Source organism: Somniosus microcephalus, chromosome 7, assembly GCF_052327205.1.
Source record: "Somniosus microcephalus isolate GS21.2 chromosome 7, FLI_Smic_1.0, whole genome shotgun sequence".
In the NCBI taxonomy this organism is placed as follows: Eukaryota; Metazoa; Chordata; class Chondrichthyes; order Squaliformes; family Somniosidae; genus Somniosus; species Somniosus microcephalus.
The window spans coordinates 272,590,569-272,613,886 of NC_140993.1; the positions used below are offsets into that span (position 1 = coordinate 272,590,569).

Here is a 23,318-nt window from a genome sequence, read left to right on the forward strand (position 1 = left end):
TTAGCGAAGCCTCTAAGTCAGAGAGAGAGAGAAAGAGATGATCAAATAGCATGCGGAACAAGGTGCTCCAGAGGCTGCTGTGGAATGGAACTGGTCAGAGCTGTGAGCAAGTGTCGCAATCTTGTTTGGATATTCTGAAGTTTTGTGGGATTCAGATGGGAACGTGCTCTATGATTCACACAGCATGACCTTTTTTTGCGGGTTTGGTTGCCATTGTTTGCCTCCATTGGGAGACTGAATGGGTAGAGCGGATTCCGCGCTGGCTCTGTGGAGAAATCCGAGTTGATGGGCTGAAAGACCTATTTATTAAAAAAGCGTGTGTCTGCATGCACTTCCTGTCAAATCTTCCAGGATAAATTCCTGTGACCACATTTACACTGGAAACTGCCTATGTAAATTTCCCATGCTGTAGTTACACCTTCCCACCAGCAACGGCACTACAGCATCTCATTTCTGTGTCAACAACTCAGCAGGAATTGCAGAGAAACTCCTGTGCAACAATCAACTATATTTTTCTGCTTCCCAAATTAATGCAAGTTGTCTATTTATCAATAAAAATAATGAATTATTTATATATAAAAATAAGGACAGAATGTATGACTTTAAAATGGGGACTGAATTATGTCTGCATGTCCTGATCGAATTCTGCTCTGCTCTCTAACCTCATTTCACCTCAGTAACATACTTGATCTTCACTCTGTGTGTATGCAACATCAAAGAAGATCAACAATATCTATATACAGGAAACTCTCGATTTACCGGCACCTAAATAACCGGAAATCTCTGTTAACCGGCAAAATTCAGGAGTAGGTTCAGGTAAGTTTTACTTCATATTAGTGGCCGTTCCTGGATCTGTGGCTGTGAAACCGGGGTTACTGCACTTGTTGCTAAGCAACAGGGACGCTTGGTCTGCGGCTGGAGTTCCTGCACCTGTTGCTAAGCAACAGGGAAGCCTGGATTTGTTGCTGTGTACGGAGCTCTCGTACCTTTTAAACTATACCTCGCTGTAATCCGGACTTTTGATAAACCGGCACCACGCCGGTCCCGTCGGTGCCGGATAAAAAAGAGTTTCCTGTAATGTGTTAAAAGTCTTATGTATAGCATGCATTTCCTGCAAGTGACACACGTACTTTCTGTAGTACTTTCCTCATCACATTCTGTTGCCAGCAGCCCTCCCGTTATAAATTAGTCTTTCTTCTGACTCACTCAATCTCTACCCCCAACAACCACATAACTTACCGAGCGGGAAATCTGTTAAAAAAACACACACACGCACGCAGTTGGGGACATCTAGACTTCTGGGTTTCCCCACCATAACTCTTCCCCCCCACTTGGAAACCCCATCCCAATAAATATCGTGTTTTTGAAAGGGGTAAAAGATTCTTTTGCTGATTTATTTTGTCGCACTGATTTCTGCCCCTGACTTTCTCCCCAGAAAGAGCGACATCACTTGTCTCTTTTTTTCCAGATTTCATCTGGATTCAATTTTTTTGAGAAATTTAAAGCAAAACTGAAAATAAGTAATAATAGAGGGCAGCCTTATTAATCAAACATAACATTTAACTATTTAATAAGTAATAATCAACAACACAGCCTTATTAATCAAATGTCACATTTAGACATTTCATTCCCATGCTAGACTGCAACATTGCAAGGCTGACTTGTATTATAAGTCACCGCTGTTTATTAAATAGAGGCTTCTGATTACAAGTTGGATTCAATGTATTAAACAACAACGCCCACACTTGGGCCAAACCATTTAAAAATTAAATCAAAAGCATCATTGTCACAGCATAGACAGTAATGGATTCTTATGTTCGAGACGCGAATTCAAATCCCACCCTTGACTGGCATCCAGAGTTAGCTATCATAATAGAAAGCTAAATGCTGCTGGGTGGAAAGCAGGAATGGAGGGAAAAGTGTAGACAAACATTGTGGAGTTTTTGAGAATTAGGGAAATGTTTTGCAGAGCTTTCCCTCAGAAGATTAATAAATCTGTGGGCTTGATGGATCGAATGACCTATACTCATTCCATGCTTACATACGTTTTTAATGAATGTGCTTCTGTCATATCTCAAGCAAGCCAGACGAGCAAACGTCTTCATTCCTGAAGGAGTATCAGGTAGGGAGGGGGGAAATAGGTATGGAAGAAATGAACAACAACAACAACTTGTATTCGTATAGCGCCTTCAACGTAGTAAAGTGTCCCGGGGCAATTCAAGGCCTTAGCAAGCCCAAGGCAGCGGATGAGCTGAGGCAAGGACGGAGTCAGCGATGTTACGGAGGTGGAAATAGGTGGTCTTAGTGATGGCGCGGATGTGTGATCGGAAGCTCATCTCGGGGTCAGATATGACACCAAGGTTACAAAGTGTCTGGTTCAGCCTCAGACAGTTGCCAGGGACGGGGGATGAAGTCGATGGCTAGGGAATGGAGTTTGTGGCGGGGACCAAAGACAATGGCTTCAATCGTCTTAATATTTAGTTGGAGGTAATTTCTGCTCATCCAGTATTGGATGTCGGACAAGCAATCTGACAATTTAGAGACCGTGGAGGGGTCGAGAGACGTGGTGCTGAGGTAGAGCTGGGTGGCGTCAGCGTACATGGAAACATAGAAGATAGGAGCAGGAGTAGGCCATTCGGCCCTTCGAGCCTGCTCCGCCATTCAATGAGATCATGGCTGATCATCCAAATTCAGTACCCTGTCCCTGCCTTCTCCCCATATCCCTTGATCCCTTTAGCCTCAAGAAACATATCCAACTCTTTCTTGAATATATTTAATGAACTGGCCTCCACCGCCCTCTGTGGCAGAGAATTCCACAGGTTCACCACTCTCTGGGTGAAGAAATTCCTCCTCATTTCTGTCCTAAATGGCTTACCCCTTATCCTTAGACTATGACCCCTGGTTCTGGACTCCCCGGCCATCAGAAACATCCTTTCTGCATCTAGTCTGTCCAGACCTGACAGAATTTTATAGGTTTCGATGAGATCCCCTCTCAATCTTCTAAACTCCAGTGAGTATAAGCCCAATCGACACAATCTCTCCTCATACGTCATTCCTGCCATCCCAGGTATCAGCCTGGTGAATCTTCGCTGCACTCCCTCCATGGCAAGAACGTCCTTCCTCAGGTAAGGTGACCAAAATTGCACACAATACTCAAGGTGTGGTCTCACCAAGGCCCTGTACAACTGCAGCAAGACATCCTTGTTCTTGTACTCGAACCCTCTTGCTACGAAGGCCAACATACCATTTGCCTTCTTAACCGCCTGCTGCACCTGCATGCTTACCTTCAGCGACTGGTGCACAATAACACCCAGGTATCTTTGCACTTCCCCTTCTCCCAATCTATTGCCATTCAAATAATAATCTGCCTTCCTGTTTTTGCCACCAAAGTGGATAACCTCACATTTATCCACATTATAGTGCATTTGCCATGTTTCTGCCCAATTACCCAACCTGTCCAAATCGTAGTGGAGTTTCACGACATCCTCCTCACAGCTTACCCTCCCACCCAGCTTTGTGTCGTCTGCAAATTTGGAGATATTACATCCAATTCCCTCGTCCAGATCATTAATATATATTGTGAACAGCTGGGGTCCTAGGACCGATCCTTGCGGTACCCCACTAGTCACTGCCTGCCACTCGGAAAACGACCCGTTTATTCCAACTCTTTGCTTTCTGTCCGCCAACCAGTTCTCTATCCAAGTCAATACCTTGCCTCCAATCCCTTGTGCCTTAATTTTGCACGCTAATCTCTTATGTGGGACCTTATCGAAAGCCTTCTGAAAGTCCAAATACACCACATCCACTGGTTCTCCCATGTGGAAACTGACGCTGTGTTTTCGGATGATGTCGCCAAGGGGCAGAATGTAGGTGAGAAATAGGAGGGGGCCAAGGATAGGTCCTTGAGGGACTCCAGAGGTAACAGTGCGGGAGCGGGAAGAGAAGCCATTGCAGGTGATTTTCTGGCTACAACTGGATGGATCCAGGCGAGGGCAGTCCCACCCAGCTGGACGATGGTGGAGAGGCATTGGTGGAGGATAGTGTAGTCAACCGTGTCAAAGGCTGCAGACAATAAGCTGATGGACTGCTCTTTCCCAATAAAGCTTACCTCCTGCGGAAAGACAGACCATGATATTGGTGGCTCCTGTCATGATGTCTAAGGGGGTCCCAGAGGGCAGATGGAACTGGGGCAATCAAACAGAGATGTAATGTGATTATAAAGAAAAGGCCGAAAGAATCTAGCACAGGGTTAACCTCCTGAAAGTGAAGCTGTGCTGTCAGCATTGTAAAGGCAAAGGAAATCCATGCACAAGGACAATGACTAACCAGCCAAAGCTTCAAAGACATTAATCAAAACAGGCTGTTACTGTACCATCTGGCGTAAACATAATAGACTCCGCCTTCTACCTTGGACTGCGCTCTCATGAAAGGAAATCCCACGCTGCATTTCAGGAAGTCCGCCTCCATCAGTTCACAGTAAGTGCCTTTTTCTTCCTGAAATGATGACAGGCAGGGTGAGAAATTACCAATCACAACTGGGAAACTGGTTCCGAACAATAGTCAATAAAAGTAGCAGGATACCAAGCTCTCTCTTCAGCAGGTCACTTTATTCCTGGGTAAATTCAACAGTAATTAAAGGACTATAAGGAAATATATGAACTCATTACATTCTAACTTTAAAAACAAATCCATGCAATTAAGGCTTGTATAAACATTCCAGAGAATACTTCAGTCCAGTTCTCAGGAAATCTGCTAATCCTGCAGTCTCATCAGTGAATATTATTTTATACATACACTCCCATCGAGCTGAAATCACTGAGAAAGTGAACTCCTTTCTGCTTATTGAGCTGATCTGGGACAAAGATCCAAACCAGCCCAGCTCAATCAGATGGTTGTTTGGTTCGGCTCTGCTTCCCATTTTTGGTAAATGGATTTGGTGCTAATGCTGGCAGGGCATTCACTGGTGTCACCAAGACAGCTATCCAAATCAAGTTGACATCAAAAGCCAAACAAACAATCACATCGGGGTAAGCAGCTGAATCATGTGGGGCAGAGATAGGGCTGTGATGTGTAAAATTTAAAAAAAAACAGAGAATGCTGGAAATGCTCAGCAGGTCAGGCAGCATCTGTGGAGAGAGAAACAGAGTTAACGTTTCAGGTCGATGAGCTTATTTCCTCACGCAGAGCGAAGGCTTGGTAAGTGTCAGCTTGGTTTAGTTGGTAGCGTCTCACCTCTGAGTCAGAAGGTAGTGGGTTCAAGCCCCTATCCAGGACTCGAGCAGATAATCTAGACTGACAATTCAGTGCAATACTGGCGGAGTACTGCACTGTCTGTTGGACAAGCCGTTAAGCCGAGGTCCTATTTCCCTGCTCAGGTGGATGTAAAAGATTCCATAAGACTATTCAAAAGAAGAACAAGAGAGTTCGTTGGTATCCTGACCAACATTTATGCCTCAACATACAGCAGGAGAAACAGATTAACTGGTTGTTCATCTCATCTGTGGTCTGTGAGATCTTGCTCTGTACAAACTGGCTGCTGCGTTTGCCTACATAACAACAGTGACCACTCTTCAAAAAGGAATTCCATGACTGTGAACCGCCTTTGCGACTTCCCATGGATGTGAAAGGCGCTATGTAAATGCAAGTTGGCTCTGTATACTTTACAGTGTTGGCAGGCAGTGATACTGCCACTTGCAAACTCAACCAAAAAAGTTCTATGCCTTGGAAAAGATTTAACTAGTCTGAAATATAAACAGTTTACAAATAGATTGATGACAGTGACCAGCTGCTGTCTGCTGGTGTGACCCCCCGCCTCTGGCTGGGAATTTTTAAACAGCATTAAAATGTGGAACCAACCCTAACAGCACAAGCTTTTATTCTCAAAGCAAAACCTTTTTACAAATGCTCTGCCCTGCTATTGTGTAACGAAAGGAAAAGCAGTTTTCCTGTAGCTAGCTGGAGTAACTGTTGGCTTGATAAAGTAGCTAGCCAGCTGGTTTCTACTTGTCTAGTTGCCCTGAGAAAGTGACATTTATCAGAATTTATTAAAGGGACAGTGGCACTGTGAGGGAGGGGGACTCTGGCGGTGATTTGGGTCGGGGAGGGTGGTGCGGAGCCCAGGGCAAGGGAGGCGCAATGCTTCCTCATGAAGCACAGAGGAGCACTCCCGCTTTCCCTGGCTCACAAGGAAACCTAAAATAAAGTTAGAAAACCTACCTGGCCAATGATCCATCTCCTGGCAGGTCTGTGCCTGTCACTGCTCCCCTGCTCCGCTCTAGGCCTCCAGCTACCATTGCAGATCGGGTCCCAGTGACATCATCGGACCCGATCTGCCTATTTAAAGAAGGACCCCCGCTTCCATCCTGCGGGTGCCCTGCTCGCCTGCTCAAAACAATCCGCCAAGTTTCCAAACTTAGTTGACCACCACCAGCTGTTTTCCTGCAGGATGAGTGAAATTCAGATGGGAAGGCTTTTCCTTATTTGTTGTTGGGATGCATTTCTTGCCCATCCTTGATTGGTCTGAGGGCATTAAAGGTCAACCGCATAGTGTGGGATTGGAGCTGCGTGTAGGTCAGAGCAGGTAATGGTGACAGGTTCCATTGCCTGAAGGGCATCAGTCAACCAGTTGGGTTTTTACACCAATACAGCAACCTTTATAAACATTTTCCCCTGCTACTAGCCCATAAATTGAACTCTCAACCTCTGGGTGGCTAGTCCGATACCATAACCACTAAGGTTACTAGTGGCCCAGAAATTCGGGTCCCCACGGGTGAGTACGCACAGGGTACTCACGCATAGGCCTAACGAAAGTGCCGGTTTCGTGCATGCACTGCGCATGCGCGGGAAACTGGCACTTCCGTTCCCCTGAAAGAAGGGGTTGACAGGTGGAACGCGTGCGCCGGAGAGGCAGCACGTGCGCATCGAACTTACGTTTGTTTTACAGGTTTCTCCGGGAGGGTAAGTCTCCAACAGTTACACTTTTAAAAAGCAGTCGTAAGGCCTGCTTTTAACAAGGTAAGAGATGAATTAATTAAAATTAAAACATTTTTTCCACAGGTTTATTATTTTTAAATACTTTAAAGAAAGGTAAGTTTATTTTTAGCCCCGTTAGAAAATGTAATTAATTTTTTCAAAAATTTAAATTATTGTTTAAAATAGTTATTTCATGTAATTTATAGTTATTTTAAAAATGTGATTTTTTAAAAATTTATTTGAAGTTTTAGTGATGTTTTGGGGCTTATAGTATTTATAGGTTTGACAGCTCTTCCTGTCAAATTTATGAATGAAGCATTCCCTGCTACCATTGGCTCTCCATGGCCCACGTGATCCCAGGGGACGCATCGAACTAACTGCGCCCCTGGGATACACAAGCACTGCGCGCCAGCAGTTGGAGGAGGCCCAGGATCAGAATCCCACGCGGGCCCACAGCTCAACGGCCGGCGCGCTAGGTAAGTGCAGGTCGGGGGCTTGCACCCGCGGGAAGACTCCGACCAGAATTTCTGGGCCACTATATCCAAGAGATATGTGCCTGGGGGAGGGAGGAGGAAATTTAGGGGAAAAAAACAATCAGGATATTTGCCAGGTTGCTCCCATGCCACACCCCAAGGGGAAGATTTTTACTGACTGCACCAGGCGGAAATGCTCCACTAGCTCTCCGAAAAACACGGGAAATTCTAACCGCCCCATTTCCCGTGTCCGATGCGACCTACTAGACGGCAAGAGCACCCTCCTGTTTCAAATTGGAGTTCTATGACGTCTGATTTAGCGACACAACCATGGGTCCCGTGCAGCCAGCTTGCCAACAGAAAAACCGCGCCTACGCGGTATTTTAAATGGGGCCGCGTGGGCCCCCCCCAAAGATTGCAGGGAACACTGGACACAACTGGGCGGAGCGTGTGCCGTGAATACTTTTACCCAGCAAACAAAAAAACGGTAAGGTTAAAAGTTTCTGTTCGGCCGCCCAATAGTTAAAATCCACCCTCAAAGATTTCAACTAGGCAATTTGTTTGCAGCTACCTGCCAATGCTAATTTGCAGCAGAGGTCGCTGGATAATGATCAGGAGTAGAAAACTGACTTTTCCTCACTCTATAGCCCAGGGCCGCTGAGGCCCACCGTAGCCCCGCCCCTCCCCTCCTCCAATACTGGACCGGCTGATATCTGTTTACTCAAGCACAGATTAGGGATTGAATTTGGAACTTTCCCGGTCCGTAGGCCTTCATGTCTCATTTCACAGTTCATTTATTCATTAAGATATCTGGGGAGATAACCCCTCTCCCCCTTGGCCACCCCATTCAGTCTCTAAGGCAGCAAAGCATAAACAGACCCAAAGGAATGTTACTTATCCCAGATGTTTTAGTGAGGTCTGATATTATCTCACCAGCTGAGAAAGTTGATCAGCGAGCACCGATAACGGCCAATCACTTGATCTTGGAACGCTTGACCTAGTGAGCAGCCACATGTGGAAAATATGCCACAATAAGTAAAAGAGGCTCAACAACATTCAATGCTCGGTCAGCTGAAGATGACAGCAAACCAGGCTCAATAAGATCATATCTCGGAGAGTAAAACTTTCAGAATTCTGTCTCTTCCTTACTGTACTCACCACACGTCAACACAATCCCATTTAAATTCAGCTTGCAACAGCCTTTAATACATGACCTCTGTATTTGGCGCTGGCTGCAGATTTTCTTGCATATTCCATGATCTCAGGAGTAAAGGTTGTCTGCCTCCCCTCCCTTCTCATATGCTAACAGCACCTACATCTACAAGGCTATGAATGGCCAGTCCTAAAGATACCTTTTTTTTCCAGAGCATTATGATGTGTAAAGATTAAATTCAAAACCTTATATGGAACAGCTGGATTTTTTCTATTCATTTAAAAACTTGTATTACTGGCTGCTCGATACACAGAAAACGTCAGTGTTCCAACCCTGGCCTCTTGCTTTACTTTAAACAAAACCTTTGGGTGTTCGGGGAAGAAATATCATTGCTTGTACAGTAGAAAGTAAACCATGTAGCAGTTGTTTAAAAAAATATATGAATTAAATATCCGTAAGGAATTTGGTGTGTTTTGTAAAATTCGTATGACTAAATATAAGGCAACATTAAAAGACCTTTCTCCTTGGCTCGGTCCTAATGTTTATCTAAAATTACTGGAAGTTCTTCCAAATGGACCTTACCCCAGTGTTTGAAAACAGAAAGCTGTGACCACTGCTGCCTTGGGAACTATAGAGGAGCAACGAGCTGGTGTAATCTGTCGGGCGCTGAAATGTCTCTTTCCATAGTCTATTCAAATACTACCAATACTATCTCACTTCCCCTCACCCTCCACACAGGTAAACAGTCCCGCAGACAAGAGTGTCACATCTAATGCTGAATGGTGAGCAACATAGAAACCATAATGAACAGATTTATACATCGATAAAGTATCAGTCTGTCTATTCCAGAACATAAGAAATAGGAGCAGGAATAGGCCACTTGGCCCCTCGAGCCTGCTCCGCCATTCAAGAAGATCATGGCTGATCTTGGGCTCAAAGCCACTTCCCTGCCCGCTCCCCATAACCCTTCACTCCCTTATCTTGCAAAAATCTGTCTATCTTCATCTTAAATGTATTAAATGACCCAGCCTCCACGGCTCTCTAGGGTAGAGAATTCCACAGATTTACGACCCTCTGAGAGAAGAAATTCCTCCTCATCTCAGTTCTAAAAGGGCGACCCTTTATTCTGAAACTATGCCCCCGAGTTCTAGATTTCCCCACGAGGGGATACAGAATTTTATATCAGAAGGGGGTCTTGATGCAGGAAGGATGTTCCTGATGGCGGGGGAGTCCAGAACCAGGGGTCACAGTCTAAGGATAAGGGGTAAGCCATTTAGGACTGAGATGAGGAGGAATTTCTTCACCCAGAGAGTGGTGAACCTGTGGAATTCTCTACCACAGAAGGCAGTTGAGGCCAATTCATTAAATTAAATATATTCAAGAAGGAGTTAGATATATTTCTTAAGGCTAAAGGGATCAAGGGATATTGGGAGACGGCAGGGACAGTGTACTGAGTTTGGATGATCAGCCATGATCTCATTGAATGGCGGAGCAGGCTCGAAGGGCCGAATGGCCTATTCCTGTTCCTATCTTCTATGTTTCTATGTTTCTATAAAGCACTTTTACATTGCGATGGCAGGGCCCGATTCCCAAAGTAGTAGCTCATGTGCAACCAACCACCAACCAGGCTAACTGTAAAACCGCCAGCGTCACTGAGACCGGCAGCCCCAAAAAAAATCCGCTAAAAACAACCTTCCCGGCATCCGGTCTGAGCAAGTCCTTGGTGGTTTCACCCTTGGCCCTTTGGCTAGCCGCGTGAGGCCTGCACTTTGGCCACACCAGCACGGGTCTCCAGCAGTGTCGAAATGCCTACACTGGCCATTTCTCACCACTTCAGTGAGGCTTCGTCTGCATGGCCACACAAGAGCCCGAGTTTGGGATTTGGTGTGGGGTGCGAGCGCAGCCACCAGGAGGCAGTCTCCCACTACAGGAAACTCTCTTTTAACCGGCACCTAAATATCCGGAAATCTCTCTTAACCGGCAAAATTCAGGAGTAGGTTCAGGTAAGTTTTACTATATATTAGTGGCCGTGTAACCGGGGTTCCTGCACCTGTGGCCGTGCAACGGGGACTCCTGGATCTGTGGCCGTGTAACCGGGACTCCTGCACAAGTGCCGTGTAACCGGGGTTCCTGCACCTGTGGCCGTGTACGGGGCTCTCGTACCTTGGTAAGTATACCTCTCTGTAATCCGGGCTTTTTGATCAACCGGCACCACGCCGGTCCCGTCGGTGCCGGATAAAAAAGAGTTTCCTGTATTTGAGTTTCATGCAGGCCGAAGTATACCTTCAACTGATGCCAAGCCAAGACCCATCAAATCCCGTTAAATGGTACTGAGACTCATTTATATTGGTTTTAATGTCACCCACTTTAATCTATCTCCCTCTTAAAAGCAAACACAGCTCCATATGTTTAAATAGCTTGCGATCAATCAGGCTTCTTTTGATTGTATATCTCATCCCTAACATTTCCCTTATGGCGACAGTTTGGTACAGAACAAATTAAAGTTTGAGAAGACCCAGGTGGCTTGCTGGATGACCCCTAATGTTAGAAACTTGCTGACTGTTCTCGTGACTTATTGGTCACATTAAAAGCGGCACCAGTCAATGAGCAGAGCTCCGCTCTTCCCTGATTGCAAGTGAGGCAGTGAAGTAGACTCTGCGCTTCTCTGAATTTACTTGTAGTGAAAATGGAGCACAATACTGCACTTACACACAGAATAAAGACTGCAGCTTAAACCAGTGTACATCAGCCTATACTCACTGGAGTTTAGAAGAATGAGAGGTGATCTTACTGAAAAGTATAAGATTCTGAGGGGGCTCGACAAGGTAGATGCAGAGACGATGTTTCCTCTCGTGGGGGAATCTAGAACTCGGGGGCACAGTTTCAGAACTGAGATGAGGAGGAATTTCTTCTCTCAGAGGGTCGTGAATCATTGGAATTCTCTGCCCCAGAGAGCTGTGGAGGCTGGGTCATTGAATATATTTAAGATGGAGATAGACAACAAGGGAGTGAAGGGTTTTGGGGAGCGGGCAGGGAAATGGAGCAGAGCCCAAGATCAGATCAGCCATGATCTCATTAAATGGCGGAGCAGGCTCGAGGGGCCGAATGGCCGACTCCTGCTCCTATTTCTTATGGTCTTATAAAAACTTTTCTGTCAATCTTATGTTGTGACTCTCTCAGTCCAGGCCTTCCACAGCTAACGGTGAGATGAAGGTAAAACTGATGGATTTTGTTAGACTGGCAGCCAGGAACACCCATTTTCCACTAGGTCTAACGCCAGTCCCTGAGAGCGCAACATTGGCAGAAAGGTGATGTGTTATATTCTTGGAACGCCTCTGCTGATATTGCTTCATGACATCATCACGTGTGAAATGCCACCATAACAAATGTAACACTGGAACTTATTTTAGTGCCCGAGACGTCATCAGATTCATCAGGATGTTATCCTCAGTTCATCTCAAAGCGTTTCACAGCCAATCATTTACTTTTGAAGTGCAGTCACTGTTGTGTCGGCAGGTTTTGTACAGCAAGATCCCACAGACAGCAAAGAAGATGAATGTCCACTTAATCTGGTTTTTTTTGGTGGTGTTGGTTGATCAGGATACCAGGAGAGCACCCTGCTCTTCCTTGAACAGTGCTGTGTGATTGCTTATGTCCACCAGAACAAGCAGACAGAGCCTCAGCTAAAAGAGACCTCCGACAATACGGCTCCCTCAGTATTGCAGTGGGACACACAATCTAGGCTGACACTCAAGTCCTCCAGTAGGGCCTGAACCGACAACCTTCTGGCACGGAGACGAGTGTGCCACCAAATGAGTCAATCTGACAAAATGACAAGCCCACCCCCTGCCACTACAGTCGCACTCATACCATCATTGTTGCTGATTATTCTGCGACTGCTGAGGGCTAAACCACTGCTCTGAACCCAGTCCTATTCCTCTTATATCTGGTAAGCTTCTGCATGCAATACCAACAGACAGCAAGAAAATGAACTGTGACATCCACATGAAACCAAAGCAAAGCCGTCTCCTCTTTCGGGCAATCACATCATTTCTCAACAAAGGCCCAGTAAGTTAAATCACTCGTTTTAAGCTCCAACCTCAGTGACTAACAGTTAGAGATCCTATTTCTGGCTCAGTATGTCAATAAAACTGTGCACCTTAAGATTAATTAAAAATCAATTATGTTTTGGCATTAATTGGAGGGCCCGAATATTTATCATCTGCTCTCTACACAGATTGATTGATGTGCAGGGAGCGTGCTCGGTCTGCAGGGCAGGATAACCAGTGAATCAGCAGCTCTTAAAGGGATGCCGCACAGAATTAAAGCACAGTTGCACATTCAAAAGTGTAAAGTCTTGTTGCTAGTAATTGAGATGGGAATAGGCAAGGATAGACAGGAGCAGGAATGCTCCTTTGAGGATGTAGATCTACAGGTCTTACTCCAGGAAGTGTTGCAAAGCAGGGTTGCTATGTTTGAAGCAAGACTACCGGAGTACAGACAATGGCCCGGATATTCCGATGCCTATGGGTGGGTACGCACTGCGTAAACACCCTTCTTCGCTCCTTCTTAGGCAGTCCCTCGGAACCGAGGATGACTTGCTTCCACACTAAAAATGAGTTCTCAGGTGACTGATGAGTCCAATGCGGGACCTACAGTCTCTGTCACAGGTGGGGCAGACGGTGGTCGAAGGGGCGGGTGGGTGGGGCGCTTGGGTTGATGTGCGCTCCTCGTGCTGCCTGCGCTTGGCTTCCGTTTGCTCCCAGACCCTTAGGGGTCTGGCAAGTGCCGGTTTCAGGCATGCCAAGCACATGCGCTGAAAACCGGTATTTCCGATTTGTCAAGAATGCTCCTGACAGATCCTCCGCCTGCCCTGGAGAAGGGCCTCTGCGGGCGGAGAGTTCCGCTTTCTGCAGAACCTCTTCCCACTGAAAACCTTTAAAAATCTTACGCCTGGTAAAAGCCTGCGTAAGGCCTGCTTTTATCAGCATATAAGAGTTTAAAAAAGTAAAAAAATATTTTTTTTCACTCATTTATAATTTTAAAATACTTTTAAAAATGTTAAGTTTATTTTTAGCCCCGTAAAAAACTTGAATTTTTTTTTCAAAAAATTAAATTTTTGTTCAAAATATTTAGCTTAATGTAATTTTTACTAATTTTAAATACGTGATTTAAAAAAATGTATTTAATGTTTAACTGTTTTTTAAGTGATCCCCATTCATACTTTTGACAGTTCTGTGCGGAGAGGCCTGTCAAAAGTGTGAAGGGGGATTCCCTTCTTTGATTGGTTTCCCATGGCCCATGTGATCCCAGGGGCGCTTGTGAACCGCCTGCGCCGCCCCTGGGGTACCTAGGATACCTGGGCCTGTGCGCGCGGACCTGGAGAGGCCCAGGATCGGAAGCGTCGGGACCTACGGAGCCAGCAGGTAAGTGTGTAGATTTTTCCCGATCAGAAGCATCCGCCCGCAGGAAGCCTCCGATCGGAAAATCCGGCCCAATGTATCTCTAGCTGTTATGACCGATGGATGTAAAGATTGCATTGACTCACTCAGCCACATCCAGTTTGGCTGCCAACGCTATCTCCCATGTTCATTGGTTATGGGAAATGGCTGAGAAAGAAATCTCCTGGACTCAGGAAGATTGCCAAGGAAGAGTAGCCACACTTGGCCGACTTTTCATGTATGGTCTTCTGCTGAATGCTAACAATAATTCAGTCTCGCCTTGCTGTAGCTTAACTGAGGCAGCATACAAAGCACTCAGGGAACCTTAATAACAACAGAAAATGCTGGAAAAACTCAGCAGGCCAGGCAACATCCGTGGAGAGAGAAATAGAGTCAACGTTTCGGGTCGAAACCCTTCTACAGAACTGAGAGAAAAAGCAGGAAATGAAACAAAAGGCAGTTTGGGGGATGGGAAATGGGGGAGGGGATGAAAGAAGAGACATTAAGAGATATTCAAGGTGAGACGAGATGGTAATAGGACAGGTAAAGAAACAGACAATGGCTCTGGATGAAGTGTGAAATGCGCTGGCAGAGGGAGAGACAGCTGCCATGTGGGAGAGAGAAAAAAAAGTCCCCGGACTCAATATCGAGTTCAACAACTTCGGATCATAACCTCGGCCCCTATTATATTTTTATATTTTTTATCCACACTTTTGGTTTGTGCCTTTTCCTTTTTCTCTCTCTCCCACATGGCAGCTGTCTCTCACTCTGCCAGCGCATTTCACTCTTCATCTAGAGCCATTGTTTGTTTCTTTACCTGTCCTATTACCATCTCGTCTCACCTTGAATATCTCTTAATGTCTCTTCTTTCATCCCCTCCCCCATTACCCAGCCCCCAAACTGCCTTTTAATCTGTTTCATTTCCTGCCTTTTTTCTCAGTTCTGAAGAAGGGTTTCGACCTGAAACGTCGACTCTATTTCTCTCTCCACGGATGTTGCCTGGCCTGCTGAGTTTTCCCAGCGTTTTCTGTTGTTATTTCGGATTTCCAGCATCCGCAGTATTTTGCTATCGTATCAGGGAGCCTCGAGCTCTTCGACATGTGCACGTCAATGCCCGTGTTGCTGCAGGGCAGAATTTGTTGTTGGTTCAGAAATATCACACACAAATCTTATAAAATTAGGATCACTAAGCCACGCTGTCAACAGAAGCATGTGGCGTGTTTATGGACGCACAGCAAGGTGGCATGCAGACTGGGCACTTGGGTGCCACTGTCGCTACTCTTCCACATTCCAACATATGCATGTTTTGCATCTGCCTACAGAAAAAGGTTGCACTTAACAGGAGGCAGGAACAGCAGACCGTAGAGGATCCTCCCAACTTTCGTAAATTGGCAAGTACAAGGAGTCCTCCTTCCAAATTCTAGAACCAACATCATACAGGAAACTTTCGATTTACCGGCACCTAAATAACCGGAAATCTCGGTTAACCGGCAAAATTCAGGAGTAGGTTCAGGTAACTTTTATTACATTTTTTACTCCATTTGTTATTGTGCAAGGGTGTGGCTGCAGCTGTCACTAAGCTACAGAGACGCTTGCAACTTATGCCCATTGTTCTGAAGCGCAACAGGGTTTGTTGCTTTATACGGAGCTCTCAGCTCCGTATCTTTTTTTGATGAACCGGCACCACGTCGGTCCCGTCCGTGCTGGATAAAAAACAGTTTCCTGTAGGAGGAATGGGAGTAGGGACGTTGAGAGGCCTTCCCAAATTCAGGGCAAGTATCACTGTTGCTTTGGGTTGTGGTGTTGTGCAGTTGGCAGGAGGCTACTATGATCTTTGAGACCTTGAGGAGCAGCACCCTATCCAGGCATCTGAACCTTTGTTTTAACAATCTGATGATGTTCAGTACCACAATCCCGGTGGCTCTCTGTGCTTTATTACATTGATTTAATAGAAACATAGAAGATAGGAGCAGGAGTAGGCCATTCAGCCCCTCGAGCCTGCTCCGCCATTCAATGAGATCATGGCTGATCATCCAAATTCAGTACCCTGTCCCTGCTTTCTCCCCATATCCCTTGGTCCCTTTAGCCTTAAGAAATATATCTAACTCCTTCTTGAATATATTTAATGAATTGGCCTCCACTGCCTTCTGTGGTAGAGAATTCCATAGGTTCACCACTCTCTGGGTGAAGAAATTCCTCATCTCTGTCCTAAATGGCTTACCCCTCATCCTTAGACTGTGACCCCTGGTTCTGGACTCCCCGACCATCGGGAACATCCTTCCTGCATCTAGTCTGTCTAGTCCTGTTATAAAATTCTAACAGGACTATAAAATTCTAAGTTTCAATAAGATCCCCTCTCATTCTTCTAAACTCCAGCGAGTATAAGCCCAATCGACCCAATCTCTCCTCATACGTCATTCCTGCCATCCCAGGTATCAGTCTGGTGAATCTTCGCTGAACTCCTTCCATGGCAAGGACATCCTTCCTCAGATAAGGCGACCAAAACTGCACACAATACTCAAGATGTGGTCTCACCAAGGCCCTGTACAATTGCAGCAAGACATCCTTTCTTTCTGCTCTTCTTCATGGCTGTTTCAAGGGAGCCATGGCAAAATAAAATATTCGTAGTTCCTGAGGAGCCATGCATTGTCTAATTACAGGTGAGGAAGGCCATTCAGCCCATTTCAGCTCATCCATCCAGAATGACCCTAAAGACCCATCACTGTAGCATCCAATCGGTTCTTAAATGATTCCAAACTTTCTGCCTGCACTACTTTAGCAGAGAGTCCTCTCTATGTGAAGAAAAACATTCCGACATCAGAGCTAAATTTACCTTTTACTAGTTTGTACCCATGTCCTCTTGTTCTACACTCGCAATTTATTCCAGTCATTTTTTTGATTTACCTTTTCCATACCATTTACAATCTGATACACCGACATAAGAACTAAGAGCAGGAGTCGGCCATTCGGCCCCTCGAGCCTGCTCCGCCATTCAATAAGATCATGGCTGATCTGATCTTGGCCTCAACTCCACTTCCCTGCCCGCTCCCCATAACCCTCGACTCCCTTATCGTTCAAAAATCTGTCTATCTCCACCTTAAATATATTCAATGACCCAGCCTCCGCAGCTCTCTGGGGAAGAGAATTCCAAAGATTCACGACCCTCTGAGAGAAGAAATTCCTCCTCATTTCCGTTTTAAATGGGTGCCCCCTTATTCTGAAATTATGCCCCCTAGTTCTAGATTCCCCCACAAGGGGAAACGTCCTCCCTGCACCTACCCTGTCGAGCCCCTTCAGAATCTTATATGTTTCAATAAGATCCCCTCTCATTCTTCTAAACTCCAATGAGTATAGGCCCAACCTGCTCAACCTTTCTTCATAAGACAACCCCTTCATCTCTGGAATTAACCTCGTGAACCTTCTCTGAACTGCCTCTAATGCAAGTATATCCTTCCTTAAATAGGGAGACCAAAGCTGTACGCAGTACTCCAGGTGTGGTCTCACTAACGCCCTGTATAGTTGTAACAGGACTTCCCTACTTTTATACTCCATTCCCTTTGCAATAAAGGCCAACATTCCATTTGCCTTCCTAATTACTTGCTGTACCTGCATGCTAACTTTTTGTGATTCATGTACAAGGACCCCCAGATCCCTCTATAAGACCATCTCTCGGATGCCTCCCTTCAAGGATGAAGAACCTGAGACACTCTAGTCTTTCCTGTTACCAAAAAAAAAAGGGCAAGTAACCCTGCATAACTCACTGATGAAAGAGCAGGAATACTGTGGGTACATGCTCTTCAAAGTGGCAATGATGCACCAGAGAAAGATCAATAAAGGACAACCTGGATGATTCCAATCGCTCAGGCTCTAATTTGTGAAGACAGACTCAGGGACCTGAACTTGTTTTTATTAGAGGGATGTGATTTGGTTTTCTTTTAAATGAGAGACATTCATAATAATTGATGTGAGCAGGTCACTTAACCAAAACTGTAACTACAGAACTGCAGGAAATGTGTCCTAAATTAACTTGCTACGAAGCAAAGCCAAGGGATTAGAAGTTGAAAAATTCAAAAGAAACATGGGATCAGGGCATGAACATCGGGGATCTGACAAATCATATGATACAGCTGCACTACTGAACTATAGTTCAAGTCAGTGAGATCGCTGCTAATTCAATGGAATAATTTTTCTTTATCACTGTATCCCAGTCAGAGATACAGGTTTCCTCATTAGATAAGGATTGAACTCCACAGCCAGAAGGCTTTGTTTTGCTGTCATCAATGCAATTTCCCTTCCTACTTGTTGAAATGGAGGGAGACACCAAGGAAAACAAATTACCAAACTGCTGTTATGAATCCTTTCTTTGACAGACTTTGTACTTTAAGTTACAACCAAAATAAACTTGGAGCCACAGGAGATACCATCGCACCTCGCCATGAACAGCTCAGCTTCTAAAACCTGGTAACGCAGCCTGGGTTTTAACAACTCACAAGTCAGGCACAGTCTGGGTTTCAGTTCCAAAAAGGCAGATCAAAGATTTCCAGCCTTATGAGTTCAAGATGCATCTACTGTTTACAAACCTTCTGCCACATTTTGATGAAGAAGAGCTCTTGAGAGAAGTTAAAATAAACGTTGGTGTCGTATGCGTCATCTCCCGCATTTCCAATAGTCACATTCACAGAGATGTTCTTCACTGCCCCCAATGCTAGGAAAGCCTTGTGCTCATCAATGCTGAAAAAAAATCAGAAAAGCAGAAATAAATTAGCATGCTGTGTTCAGGATCATCATGCAGCCCTGCTGTAGTTGGGGTAAAGAGGAAACAACAAGGGGGAAAAATTCAGTATCGCCTCGTTTGGGGCGCCATTATCGGCCGTGCGCAAAGTTTAGCGCCTGCCGCTAATTATCGCCTCCGACAGCAAACTTGGCTTTTATCGCCCCTGGAGGTGATTGGAGCGCTAAATCAGGCGCTTCACACCTGTCTTAAGACGCAAAGGCCGAGGAGCGAGGCGCTACCTCAGAGCGCTGGCGAAGCAAGGAATGGCAAATCAAAATAAACCTGCAAAGTGCTGCTCAGTACTCAAAACTCCTTCACACAGCGTTGAATCTCTCCAGAAGTCTCTCTCTCTCTCTCTCAGAATGCGTGGTGCAACAATGTCACTGACAAAAAACGGCAGGAAGCGGTCGCCTTTAAATAGCGCTCCCCCAATCCCTTTCTGACTGCAAAACGCTCCCCTCAACCTGTCATTGCTAGCGGTAAGGCAGGGGGCGCCACTCAATATCCAGTCCAGGGTGCTACCGGGGCGTTGCGCGCTCGACTGATGTCACGGCCTGCCGGCGCAGGAGATCGTGACGGTAGTGTTTAGCGCCGCCGCAAAATGTCTAGTTAATTTCGCGAGCGGCGGAAACATCGCCGCGCCCGGGCACTAGTTGCTTTGCGCCCCAATTAGCGCCCTCTTAAGGCGCTAACGGGAGGTGCAAACAACTGAATTTTTCCCCCCAAGTACCTCCATAATTTAAGTTTGTGTAGCTAAAGACGAATGAATGTTCAGCGATATCTGGTCAGCAACATCTGAGCCTTTGCTAAACTTGTTTTTTTATTCATTCCTGGGATGTGGGCGTTGCTGGCAAGGCCCATCCCTAATTGCCCTCGAGAAGCTGATGGCGAGCCGTGCGGTGAAGGTTTTCCGAGCAGTTTTATGCTCTTTCCATCCATGACTAATGCCCATTGGATATTAACGTAGACCGTGCCTCTAATTGGGAATCAGAGCGAGCTTTTTAAATCTCATTTTATAAATGTATTTCATAGGAAAGTAAAAGGCCAGAAGCTGGCCGGTCCCAAAGATAGAGCACAGTTTAGGCAAAGATAGAGAGGCAGCAAGAAATCAGAAAGTGTTTATCATGGTCAGGGAAGGGGATGGGGGGGGGGGAGGGGGTTTATAGCCCAGTAAATGTGAAATAGGTAATTTCCTAGCGATCAGAGTTTTCCATTCATTTGAATGGACACTGCTGACAGAATATAAAGTCATAGGCCTAGAAATTCAGTTAAGACCCGCCAGCAGGCTGACGCCCAAAAGTTAGCGCTGCGCGCGGAGCCAGGTGCGCCCGTCAGATATTCGGCTTTTGCGCCCCAAGTCGGAACCGGGCGCTATTCCAGGGTGTGCCCGCCCCCGCTTGGGGCGCTGAAACTGAATTTCTGCGCTCTAAGTGCCGCTGCGCCACCCGATGCGGTGCGGCAGGCTGCGGTACTGCAGGCCTCCTCCTTCTCTTAAGGTGGAGGTGCCTGCAACAGCGAGATCGCCGCTGGATTGTGCCGGCAAATGAGCCCGGCACCAAGCAGAAGTGCCGGGCTCGCGGAAAGCAGCCGGCAATGCCGCGGGGGGGGGGGGGGGGGGGGCGGTGGAGGAGGCCGGGGAAGGAGGTGCGGGCAGGTGGCCGCCGAAAAAGCAGCCGGCCGCACCTCCACCTTAAAGCGCCCCAGTAGCGCAGCAGTACGGCCCCGTTTTTCAATCGCTGTTTGCGGTCGCTGCAGAAGAGGCGGCCGCAACTAAATATGGGGTTTGGGCCGGAAGCGGGGCGGAACCGGGGCACTGCGCACGCCAATGACGTCATCTGTGTCGGCGCAGCGCTACCGGCTACCGCCGCCATTACCGCAGCGCTGAATATCAGCGCACCCTCTTACACTTGCGCAGAAGCCCTCTTTGGGCGGTAACTGGGCGCAAAGCCCATTGAATTTCTGGCCCATACTCTCAGAAAGATTCTTATGTCCTAAATTGAAGATGTGATTATGCACTGTTTAAAACCAAGTTTTTTTGCTCAGCATAAAAGCCAGATACATTTTTTATACCTAATACACCAATACACCTATGTCCAAATCTTTCTAACATATAGTATACATGGAACACAGAATTGACTGCAGATTATTTCTGAATATACATCACGGGATAAATTTAATAAGTTACCGTTCCTAGTGCAGAAACTTACTGCACAATCACAGGTACACGCCCAATTCGTGGCCCTCCCATTTTCCAGTGACTGCCATCCAGACCTCTCTCCTTCCCCGCACCCCTCCCATTACCCACAGTCCCCACTGAAGAGGGAAGTGAGATAGTGTGGTGGTAGGAATAGGGATCTGGTGAGCGAAAAATTGGGAGGGGGTGCAAATCGGGTGTACTGACCGATTGTCCGATCTGCTCTACTAGCAAGAGCACACCAGGAGCGCTAACTCGGAAAATTACCGCCATATTTGTTCATTGTCATAGGCCTAGAAATTGGGTTGGGGCGCCAAAGTGGCGCAAAAGTCGCCTGAGCGCAGGATTTAGCGCGGCGTTTGAGGCTTCAGCGATCGTCAGCTATTCAGTTTCATTGCCCCTCGAGGGACACGGGGTGAGGCTCGAGGCGCTCCGCGTCCCTCTTAGGGCGCTGAAACTGAATATCGCAGCGCAACGTGCCGCAGCGCTACACGCTGCGGCATGGCACGCTGCAGTACTGCAGGCCTTCCTCCCACTGTTAAGGGGGAGGTGCCTGCAACAGCGCGATCCCCGCTCGCGAGTGCCGGCAAACGAGCCCGGCACCAAGGAGAAGTGCCGGGCTCTCGGGAAACAGCCGGCAATGCCGCGGGGAGGGGGTTAGGAGGCCGGGGACGGAGGTGCTGGCAGGCGGCCGCCGAAAAAGGCGGCCGCCCTGCACCTCCACCTTAACTTGCGCCGCTGCTGGCACAGTAAGGCCCCGTGAACCGGGTGCGGGTAGCGAACGGCGCAACTGCGGCGTTCGCTACCAAATATCGCGAACGGGGCGCGAATGGGGCGCTGCGCACACCGATGACGTCATCGGTGGCGGCGCAGTGCAAAAGGCTAACGCCACCATTATCGCCCCAACTCAATATCACAGGAGGCACAGCCAGTGGCGCTACAGCCACTGCCTGCCTCTTTAGGCGCTAACAAGTGGCACTACTCACCCAATTTCTCCCCCATAGAGTCATAGAGTTATACAGCACAGAAAGAGGCTCTTTGGCCCATCGTGTCCGCGCCGGCCATCAAGCCCTGTCTATTCTAATCCCATTTTCCAGCACTTGGTCCGTAGCCTTGTATGCTGTGGCGTTTCAAGTGCTCATCTAAATGCTTCTTGAATGTTGTGAGGGTTCCTGCCTCTACCACCCTTTCAGGCAGTGAGTTCTTGATTTCAGCCACCCTCTGGGTGAAAAAGTTTTTCCTCAAATCCCCTCTAAATCTCCTGCCCCTTACCTTGAAACTATGCCCCCTGGTTATTGACCCCTCTACTAAGGGGAAAAGTTCCTTTCTATCTACCCTATCTATGCCCCTCATAATTTTGTACACCTCAATCAGGTCCCCCCTCAGCCTTCTCTGCTCTAAGGAAAACAACCCCAGTCTGTCCAGTCTCTCTTCATAGCTGAAGCGCTCCAGCCCAGGTAACATCCCGGTGAATCTCCTCTGCACCCTCTCCAAAGCAATCACATCCTTCCTATAGTGTGGCGACCAGAACTGCACACAGTATTCCAGCTGTGGCCTAACTAGCGTTTTGTACAGCTCCATCATAACCTCCCTGCTCTGACATTCTATGCCTCGGCTAATGAAGGCAAGTATCCCATATGCCTTCTTAATCACCTTATAGAAACACAGAAGATAGGAGCAGGAGTAGGCCATTCGTGGCTGATCATCCAAATTCAGTACCCTGTCCCTGCTTTCTCCCCATATCCCTTGATCCCTTTAGCCTTAAGAAATATATTTAACTCCTTCTTGAATATATTTAATGAATTGGCCTCAACTGCCTTCTGTGGTAGAGAATTCCACAGGTTCACCACTCTCTGGGTGAAGAAATTCCTCTTCAACGCAGTCCAAAATGGCTTACCCCTTATCCTTAGACTGTGACCCCTGGTTCTGGACTCCCGCACATCTACCTGTCCTGCTGCCTTCAGGGATCTATGTACATGCACACCAAGGTCCCGCTGATCCTCTGTCCTTCCTAGGGTCCTATCATTCATTGTGTATTCCCTTGCCTTGTTAGTCCTCCCAAAATGCATCACCTCACACTTTTCAAGGTTAAATTCCATTTGCCACTGTTCTGCCCATCTGACCAACCCGTCTATATCGTCCTGTAGCCTGAGGCATCCCTCCTCGCTATTTACCGCTCCACCAATTTTCGTGTCATCTGCGAACTTACTGATCATACCTCCTACATTCATATCTAAATCATTAATGTACACTGCAAACAGCAAAGGACCCAGCACCGATCCCTGCGGTACACCACTGGACACAGGCTTCC

General features: G+C 46.8%; 1 protein-coding gene across 2 annotated transcripts in view; it reads right to left on the minus strand.

Annotated features, from left to right (window-relative positions):
- Window positions 1-23,318, minus strand: part of itga9 (integrin, alpha 9) — a 539,537-nt gene that overhangs the window by 164,303 nt on the left and 351,916 nt on the right. For both annotated transcript variants that reach the window (XM_085993779.1, XM_085993778.1), the window contains 2 exons: window positions 18,620-18,770; window positions 4,408-4,494 (listed from right to left, as the gene is read on the minus strand). In XM_085993779.1, the coding sequence (XP_085849905.1) occupies window positions 4,408-4,494; window positions 18,620-18,770 (238 nt within the window). The remainder of the gene's footprint in view (window positions 1-4,407; window positions 4,495-18,619; window positions 18,771-23,318) is intronic.